This window comes from Notothenia rossii (genome assembly GCF_949606895.1).
Source record: "Notothenia rossii genome assembly, chromosome: 8".
Taxonomy (NCBI): Eukaryota; Metazoa; Chordata; class Actinopteri; order Perciformes; family Nototheniidae; genus Notothenia; species Notothenia rossii.
The window spans coordinates 29,606,708-29,616,885 of NC_136906.1; the positions used below are offsets into that span (position 1 = coordinate 29,606,708).

Below are 10,178 nucleotides of genomic sequence, written 5' to 3' on the forward strand. Positions count from 1 at the left end.
GTATTTTTTTTTATCAAACTTTACAAAAAAAACAACTCGACAACCAATCATTATTTCAGAGGCTTGTTATTTTTGCTTTTAAAATGGATGACTGACTTGTCTTCACTAAATGAACCATTATGAAGCTTTTATTCTGAAATGTATCCGGAAGTGGTGTTTCTGTTGTTGATTGACGTTTAGCTGCTGTGAGGAAGTCATCGTTCAACTAGCATCCTGTCGCTTTGAGGGAGCTTCTCTTTCAAATAGGAGTTATAATACGAAGCTAACAGAGACATAACACGACACAAACATCAACAATGGAGGAAGAAAATATTTTCTACTTCGTTCCCAATTTAATTGGTGAGTATTTTACTGTTTTCACCGTTTACTGTAACTAGTTTAGCGTTAGCCTACATACAGGGGATGATGCTGGAAGTCACACCAAAAGTCCATTCAAAGGGCCACAGATAGAAAGATCAAACATTATTCATCCATATATGTATCTTTGTATCTATCTATTACACTGAATTCATGTATTTGTTTTCTAGTTCTTGCTTTGTTTATTGTGACGTCTTTTTCTCCAGGCCTCTAAAATCCTAAAAGCAAAGTATCTCAATAAAGATAAATCCCTCTTGGTTTATTCTGTAATATTGTACGAAAACAGATAATGTAAAAAAAGTGCATTTAAATGTTTTTAAAAATAAGTAAGTCTATTTACTTCATATGCTGCTGGATAGTTTAGTTCGTAATACATAAAGCTACTGATTAGTACATCGACAGAATCATTTTGATAAATGTTAAATCGTATTTGTTCCTGCACTTATGTCTTTAAATACTGTTTCCGGCGACCTTGAGAGCCCTGAAAGGCGACTATATCAATCAAATGCATTCTTATGTTCAGCCTCGGAAATATAGAGTTTTTTTTATGATTCTGTTTCTTTCAAAGGAATTCTCTTTTATTAGGTTTTGGACTAACAACATTGAAGCGAACAACGCCCTAGCCCCCATCAAACACTACTCTATTAATATAGAGTAGTAAAAACCACAACAGTTTCCTCTATTGTAGTGGAGTATTTAATATAGCATAACAATTATTATTACTCAAGTCCAAAAACGAATGATACTTGAATGATCCTATCCGCTAAACAGCATGTCATTAATGCATAATTTTTTATCCAATAATACAAAACAATAGAAATTGACCATTCTACATAATAAGAACTATTATATTTGGCATTTTAAGTACATGTGTGGCATTAACACCCTTTTGTTGGTTTAATCCTTCCATCACTGATGTTAATTCTAGATAGCTAAGAAAAGTTTCTGTCCTCTGTAAATAATAAAACACATACATCAGGGCTTTGTTATGATTTAGTTTGTATTTGCTTGCTTTTAAGTTTAGTCTTGACGTTATTGGTAACAAAGGCATGTCCAATTCCTTGAGCTTTAAATAAAGTTTGATTCAAAACAAGTTTTCAATGCAATTATGTCGCTCATACGTTTATGTAATGGAATGATGCTTTGTTGTTTTCTACTCTAATATATATGAATAAAATGCTGCTGAGTCTGTAACCCTTCTAATGTTTCATATCTGATGTAGGTTGTATTCTGTGCTTCTGTACGCACTGTCATTGTGAAACAGAAGAGCTCACAGCTGTGTTTGTGCTTCAGGTTACGCCCGCATTGCGCTGGCGTTCATCTCCTTCCTCCTGATGCCCTGCTGCCCCTGGCCCGCCGTCTTCTGCTACCTGCTCAGCGCCCTGCTGGACGCCTTCGACGGCCACGCTGCGCGGGCCCTCAACCAGTGTAAGTGCAGGGGGGATTTGTACCTATCTAAGAAAAAGTAGATGTGTTGTGATAATGTCTCTAAGAAAAGTCTACATCATGAAATGTATGACTTGTTTAAAGCTTTAAAGAGTTGTCCGTACCGTTGTTCTTATAATCAGAGGTGGGACGTAGTGGAGTACAAATACTTTGTTACTGTACTTAAGTAGATGTTTCTGGTATCAGTACTTTACTTTAATTTGTACTCCTTACATTATTAACTCTAATACCTGCCCTTTCTACTTCTTACATTTTCAAAATAGGCTGGTTACTTTAGTTTGAATCTGTGTTGGGTGGCGTGATGATTATTATTTTGAGTCATTGGGCGCCTATTTCAACCTAGTGTCATACAGAAAACACAATCTGTGTATATATGACATTAACAGTTACAATTTGAAATATAAGTTCTTTAATGTTCTATCAATATAACGTTAGGTCCAGTTATCAGAGCGACTATAAAACAGTTTGAAGTTATGGCTACTTTTTAAAAATACATTTAAAACCTCAAACTTCTTTACTTTTACTTGAGTAAAGAAGTTTAATGAGCGCTTCAACTTTTCCCAGACTATTTTTAAACAAACAGAGTGAAGGACGAGTGTACTTTTGCCATCTCTGCTTATAATAATGAATCTCATACATAACATTAAATAAAGTGTCAAGCACACATGAATAAAATAAAAGTCTTTGTAAGACCACATCCTAGCTAAAATCATCATTATTGAAGTAGCTGCCACTAGTAACTATATTCAATTGTAAAAAAAAGTGAAATTTTACAGCAGTGTGAGTACAGTCAATTAAAAGCATGACAGTTAGCAGCTAAACTGTGACCACCACAAGCATGAGACTGCAGGGCCGGGTGCAAAACACAAGGCATGAAAATAAAAATTGAGATTAATGAGATCAATCACTTTCCAGCTGATGATGGCCTTATTGATATACTGTGTTTTAATACCATTTCCACTCATATGAAAAGATGTAGGCACATTTTCCTGGCAGATTATTTGCAACGTTTTGATATAAGTGTTAGAAAACTCCCTTATTCTTTGAGATTAAACACATGATTTTAGGACAAAAACCTTTTAGGATTTTAAATGTTTGTTATTTTTCTGCCACACATGCACACTCTGTTCTTATTTATAAATATGTAATGAATTGAGTTGCTGATGTTTGAATAGTTTCTGATCCTATTATCATGTATTTGTCACTGCGCTCTCTCAGCCACTAAGTTCGGGGCGATGATGGACATGCTGACGGACCGCTGTGCCACCATGTGTCTGCTGGTCAACCTGTCGCTGCTCTACCCCTCCTACACCTTCCTGTTCCAGATCAGCATGTGTGTGGACATCGCCAGCCACTGGCTGCACCTGCACAGGTACACCAGCCCCCCCCCCCCCCCTGTGGGTGTTTATCCTTTTACCTGCTGCAGCTATGCTTGTACTCACAAGTTAAACAGATATTAGAAAAATAGGCTCCAAATGCTGTAGGTCTACACATCCGTCTCCTCTTTGCTTCGTAAACAGGGTGCAGTTTAACACGTACGTTTTCACGGCTTCACAGTCGTGCTGTTAGGGAGACCACAATTGAAGGTTTTATGAAAAAGGATCTGGTTAAAGCAAAAGGTTTATATTTTGGTGGGCAATTAAAATATGTAATGTGTGATTTTCATTTCATTTAATCGTTTATTTGGCAGGGAAAATGCACAGTAATGAACACTTAAAACATTCAAATGTGCCAAGCGTAACAGTGCCAGATTTAGCTTTGAGCTAATTTCCATCCGCAGTCCCTCACATAAAACAATTAAGAAAATTACATTTTACAAACATAGCAAAAACAAAATACATGAAGACAGTAAGAGCAGCATACACAAGTATTTATCACATGGTAATACTATAGAGTGCCGAAGTCCCTCCATTTCCGGGGGACCTCCATGGGACCTTATTTCGGAAAAATTATGTATTGAAGTCAATGGAGAGAGAAAGATTATCTTTTGATCCCGTTTGAATTGTGCCACGAATTACATATATGATGTTTGTCAATTTAAAAGATAATTTTGCAAGTCAAAAAAATACAAATGTGTCGTAAAACTGTGAAGTAACACTTTTTTTGTGACTTTTTTGACATGGAAATGATTTTTTTAAGATTGACAAACATCATATGTGTAATTAATGTCACAATTTAAACGGGATCGAAAGATACATTTTCTCTCTCCATTGACTTCAATACATAATTTTTCCGAAATAAGGTTCCATGGACCGGAAGTAGATCGGCGTGACTTCGCCACTCTATATAGCAGCAACGACATATAAAGTGCAAGAGGAGATACCCCTGTGTTAAAGTGCATTTAGCACTGATTGCACGTCTGTTTGTTGCTCAACCATTCTCTGAGTTGACCTTTGAAGCTATTGAGAGTGGGACAATACTGTATCTCAGTTGGGAGGCTATTCCACAATGAGCTGCCTTTAATGGAGAGGACATTTTGTCCAAAAGTGTTCCGTCTGCGGTGGACTTCAGTCTCCTCTGGTTTCTGACCTAGTGCAGCGTCCAGTGTGTTTTTTGTGGATGACTTCCCCTAACGGCCCGTCCACACTACAGCTTCGACAGCTTGAAAAACGGTTTCCAACGCGTCTGCCCATTCACTTTGAATGGGGTGACGTCACGTTGCCTCGCTTTTTGCCGAACTGAATTGTGGGTAGCAGAGCGGAGCTTTCCTGGCTTTTCAGGCTGCAAAAGTTGAGCAATGTTCACATTTTGAAGCTTCTGAAACTTTCGGTGGAAGCGTCAGACAATCAAATCATATGCCAGTACAAGCTCTAGCCAATCAAACCGCTGCTTGTGTGTCAGGGGTGGGAGATTAATGTGATTGGTTGTTGGTCGAGCTTCAGACACGCCCGCCGGCAAGCTTTTTTTGAAGCTGTAGTGTGGACGGGCCGTAAGGGAGGGGGGGCCAGTCCATGTAAACATTTATAAAAAAAAGCACATACTTTTAAAAGACTGAAAATGGTCAATACTCAAGAAATTGTGTTTTTCAAGGATGGTATAGTGGTGGTATGAAAATGGCTTTCTGTCAAACACCTTGATAGCTCTCTTGAACAGCTGTTCTATGGGTTTCAGGTTTGTGGCACAAGCAAACGACCAGTTTGTGAAACAGTATTCAATGTGGGATAGAATCATACAGTGGAGGTATGACTTTGCAGCATTAACAGTTAAGAAGGGTCTAATTTGTTTAAAGTTTTGCAAGTTGAATTTAATGGTATTGGATTCTTTCTTAATATGTTTCTTAAAAGTCAAGTTTGAGTCCAGTATGGCTCCAAGATACTTGAAGTGGGAGACTACCGTAGTTCTAATTCTGCTCCGTTTAAAAACACGTTGGATCCTTCGATTTTGACTGGTCGTTTACTGAACATCATGCATACTGTTTTTTTTTACCTACAACTGTAAGCAAATGTTGTTCAGCCAGTGTTGAACCTTGTCCAAAGCATTTGAGAGACAGGATGAGATAATTTCAGTGTTTTCCCCCTGAATAAAGATGACCGCATCATCGGCATACATTTGCACATTCAACTCAGGACATACATTAGGCAAGTCATTAATGTACAGAGAAAACAGTAATGGTCCAAGAATGGAACCTTGTGGAACCCCGACAGGGTTCACAAGGTAGGGGGATTTGGTACCGTTGACCAAAACACGCTGTTTTCTATTTGATAACTAAGACTTAAACTAATGTACTGAATCTGCCGAAAAATTGAAATGAGTCAGTTTTGTAAGGAGCACTTGGTGGTCAACATTGTCAAAAGCCTTCCTGAGATCAAGGAAGACAGCACCTACATATGGGCTCGTGTCCAACATACATTTAACCTTTTCCACAAAGACACAGTTAGCTGTCTCAGTGGAGTGGTGAGCACGAAAACCAAACTGCATTGGGTGGAATGGAGCGAAACCTTTATCTAAATGTTTGGTGATTAGTTTTGACACCCATTTCTCAGCTATCTTAGAGACACAGGGGAAGATGCTGATTGGTCTATAATTGGACATCATTGCATTATACCCCGATTTAAAGATCGGTGTCACCGTGGCCACCTTCCAGGATGATGGAACTTCCCTCGTGCTGATAGATTGATTCACTGGCATGCTAATTGGTTTTATTAGACCGTCGATATGTGTTTTTATAAAGTTTGTGTCTAAATCATCTGCATCCTTAGCCTTAGAACCTCTTAACCCTAAGAATATATTTTTTACCTCAGCCTCTGTGATTTCCTCCAGGTCAAAAACTGGATGTGTATCCACAGTCAGGTGAGACCTCAGATGGCGGGAAGAGCTTTGTGATGTCCAAAGCACTATTTAAGAAACACTCATTTATAGAGCTAGCCAACACTGCAGGGTCTTTTATCAGGGCATCATTGATTTTTAATTCTAGAGCATTATTTTCCTGTTTGGTATGTTTACCTAATAGTTTATTTAGGATTTGCCAAAGGTTTTTATCGTTACCTTTCGCACCTTCAATTATATTGATGAAAAAGTTAGCTTTGGCCTGTCTTATTGTTTGTGTTACATTGTTACGAGCATGAGTGAATTTCTGCCTGTCAGTGGATAGTCCGGATTTCAAGCTCTGCTTTAATAGGTGGTCTCTGGATTTCATTTGATGCCTGCATTGTAGATTCTGCCAGGGAAGATGATGTTCCTTCCTTACCCTAAGGCACCCTCTCCTTGAGAAGGAAGACTTTGTATCATTCATTTGAGACATTTTCTTCATCCTTAACACGAGTTATAATATTTCAAGAAATTGATTATATAAAGTGATTTTAATGAAGAATCACAATTTAACGCTTTTTGGGGGGTATTATCTCCCAACAGTTGCGTTCGTCACACATTGAAGGACTCTCGAAAGGTGGAAATGTGTTTTTAAAATATTTTTGGCTATGATAACATATTTAATTGTGCTGTTTTTAGAAAGTTGAACACGCTTTTCAGGGTGTGTGGTTCAGAGGGAATATGCTGCTCATCATCTTTTATCCTTTCATCGTTTTTATTTTCTCAGCTCAACGATAAAAGGATCATCCAGTCACAAGACAATCGACCTCTCTGGAAACCCCATCCTCCGGGTCTACTACACGTCCAAGGTGACACACACACACACACACACACACACACACACACACACACACACACACACACACACACACACACACACACACACACACACACACACACACACACACACACACACACACCCCCCCCCCGTACTGTACATCATGCCCTCATTAATCAGATTACTGTCACTGTCTTCTCTCTGGCATCAGTGCAGAAACCCTTCTCCCGTCTCCAGCTCCTAACATACTAATTCATCATGTCTCCTGTTTCACCCCCCCTGGCTCCCGTACACTCTTTTAGATTTATATTAAGATTCTATTAATGGCTCACAAAGCCCTGAGAGGCCTCGCTCTAATTATTTTTACATCGTTTTTTCCGAACTTGATAATGGAGGTAGCTAAGGTGTGAGTTTTCCACAGCGGGCCTGGAGCACAGTCAGATGATATGGCTGCTAAAAAAAGATGAAAATTAACTTTAGACTTTGACTTGATTTGATTAGGGACAATACATGAGACGATTGATCAAATATACTCCATTCAAATTCATTTCTGACCCACTTGCCCCTCCAGGTAGATGAAACTAAAACACTTACATTTAACCTGGAAAAGTGTATTTATTTGTCATTTTATTTTTTACCTTCTCTTTTTTCATGCATTTCGTTTTTGAAGTTTAGTTCGTTTTTATCCTCTTTGTGTTTAAAATGTGATCGTTTTTTTATTGTATAGCACTTCTGAACTGTTATTTATTAGATTCTATACAGATCTTGTTTATTATTATTATTATTATATTTTTAAAATCTATGAATGTAAAGAGTGACAGTGATGTGTGTGTGTGTGTTGCAGCCCGTACTGTTTGTGATGTGCGCCGGGAACGAGCTCTTCTTCTGTCTGCTCTACATCCTGCATCACATCGAGGAGCCTGCAGGTAACGAACCTCCTCCTCTACGTACATTTACTAAAGTACCACATGACAAATGTGAGCTACTTGGCTATTTTCTTTTCATGCAACTTTCTACTTTTAGTGCACTGCATTTCTCACCGCTTTAGTCACTTTACAGATGTTAGGCATAAAAGATTATTCACCTTTTGTGGTTTTGTCACAGCATCTTTTTTATCAATTTTCTCCAATAAGGAAATATGTAATATTTCCTCTTTATATTAATATTTTTGGTGTTTTATTTTAATGAGGCCCTATTATTATTCTTTCCTGTAGTGTGTTAAATAGGTTTGTGTGAATGTAAATGGTCTGCAAAGACTAAAATCCCTGTGTTCCCTCTAGAGGGAGTTTCTCTGCATTACCTTGAAAAGTGCTTTAGAAATTAAATGATTCTTAATGTAGTATTAACGTGCTGTGTGTGCTCAGGCTGGCTGTACGGGCTGCAGGCTCTCTGCGGGGTCATCTGTCTGTTGAAGACCGGCATCAGCATGGTGCACCTCGTCACCGCCTCGCAGAACATGGCCGCCCTCGACACTGCCGAGCGAGAGGCCAACAGGAAGTCACAGTGAGACAAAGAGAGAGTGAGAGCTTCAGCTGCATGTCCACCACCGTTCTATTTATCTTTTGTTATTTTAAGGGTTTGTGCACATAAATAAGACGTGAAACTGCACTTGTTTTGTTAGACGACTTCAGGAAGGAGGAACGTTTTATGACCAAATATCTCAACTTAAAATGGGATTCATTTTTACAGACAACCAATCAGAATCAAGAGAATCAGAATTCAGTTCATTGCAAAATAGGTCTACTCATACAAGGAATTTGTTATGGTGAATAATAGTGCATACATACAACGCAGTGAAAGAAATGTAGTTTTAAAATATACTGCTATTACAAATGATTGTAAAAACTATTAGAAAATAGTGTGTTAACATTTTATAAATATAAAAAAAAGGAAATATAATATAATAGTGGACTGTGAAAAAAACAAGTTTATACTGCCAATTTATTTTACAATCGTACAGTGTTAATAGGTTTTAAATATATATAAAAATATAATGTATTGTAAAAGAAGATTTTTATCAACATCACTGTTGTCGGATTATTAGGGCCTTTGTAGTAAAAAAGTTATAAATGAAGCTGTGGTCAATGCTTTAATTTACAAAATCAGATTCCCTTATTTTTGAGAAAAAAATTACACATTGAGGGAAAACCATTTTTCTGTGATTACTAAATAAAATAAATCTGAAAAATATTAAATCTTTTTATTTATTTTTGTCCTACTTTTGATCAGAAAGGATCAAATGTTTACCAAATAAACAATGGTTCGTCAAGTACTTGTCTATATGAACCAACTCAAAATAATGTAATTTCAACAAGCATTTATTCACATTTTCATTTGATACATTTGGTTAAAATGTGCACTACATTTGGATAGAGTCCTAGCTCCGTCCCAACCACACATCCATTAAAACAAACCGTCCACAACTTTGTGGAAAACAAATGTACCTTTTGTTCTGAATTATTTAGTTTTTATTGTTAATCTTCATGATCTTTCAAGATGGAACTGAATCCCTAAAATCTACGACAGACCAAAAAACTGAAGCTTTTGTTCACTTGATGCATCATCTTGTTCTTGTTACGTAGAAAATATTTCTTTTTGAAACAGAAAGCAGCTTGTTTTATTACAAAGCACTGAGCCAGGGAGTGCTTAGATATTCCTTGTGTGACCTCCGAGCCATATTGTGTTGCTTTTATTAGAGATTCCTGCAGATATTTTGGTGTTGATTAAATGGTGATAGGGACTAGGGAAAGTTAATCAGTTTGCGCTTATTTGACATTTATGATGTTTTTGTTGGTGGTAGAAGAGCCGTGTTTCCTTTTTGACATAGAAACATAGATAGTTATGCAGGTCATAAGTTATTTCTGACGTTAAGAGCACCAAGTATTCTGATTTTAACTTTTTAAAGAAGTCACTGACCATGCGTACATTTACTGCTGTAAAGCCTTTGTTTCGATGCTGAATGTGTGTGTTTGTGTGTTGGAATATAAATGTTTGTTTTTGATGGAACTCATTATGCAGAAAGTATTATTCTAAAATAAAAAATGTTTATTGATCATATGCCAAGTTTAATATTATATATACAGATTTAAAAGTAGGAACAACATTTGATGGATATTTGGTTTGAAGTGAAGGCGTTTTGAGTTCACTGTAAAAATAAAGACAATGAAACCCAGACTTTAGTTTTTTTTCCTTACCTTCCAGATTCATGTAGGTGAAGTTTCAAAATCATCGCTTTTATTTATTTTTCTATTGTGGTTGTTTTTTCTTTTTAATGGGGTTTGGTGTTATC

General features: G+C 37.1%; 1 protein-coding gene across 1 annotated transcript; it reads left to right on the plus strand.

Moving 5' to 3' along the window:
• The first annotated feature begins 157 nt into the window (after positions 1 to 157).
• Positions 158 to 10,061, plus strand: cdipt (CDP-diacylglycerol--inositol 3-phosphatidyltransferase (phosphatidylinositol synthase)). The gene is made up of 6 exons (XM_079646090.1): positions 158 to 339; positions 1,651 to 1,785; positions 3,022 to 3,175; positions 6,839 to 6,920; positions 7,734 to 7,815; positions 8,254 to 10,061. Exons 1-6 carry the CDS (start codon positions 297 to 299, stop codon positions 8,394 to 8,396), a joined length of 639 nt encoding a protein of 212 aa, XP_079502216.1. The 5' UTR covers positions 158 to 296; the 3' UTR covers positions 8,397 to 10,061.
• The last annotated feature ends 117 nt before the right edge of the window (positions 10,062 to 10,178 follow it).

Coding starts and splice junctions, on each gene's coding strand:
- cdipt (XM_079646090.1), top strand. CDS start 297: ATGGAGGAAGAAAATATTTTCTACTTCGTTCCCAATTTAATTG. Junction 3,176..6,838: donor CACTGGCTGCACCTGCACAG/GTACACCAGCCC, acceptor TTATTTTCTCAG/CTCAACGATAAAAGGATCAT. Junction 6,921..7,733: donor GGGTCTACTACACGTCCAAG/GTGACACACACA, acceptor TGTGTGTTGCAG/CCCGTACTGTTTGTGATGTG.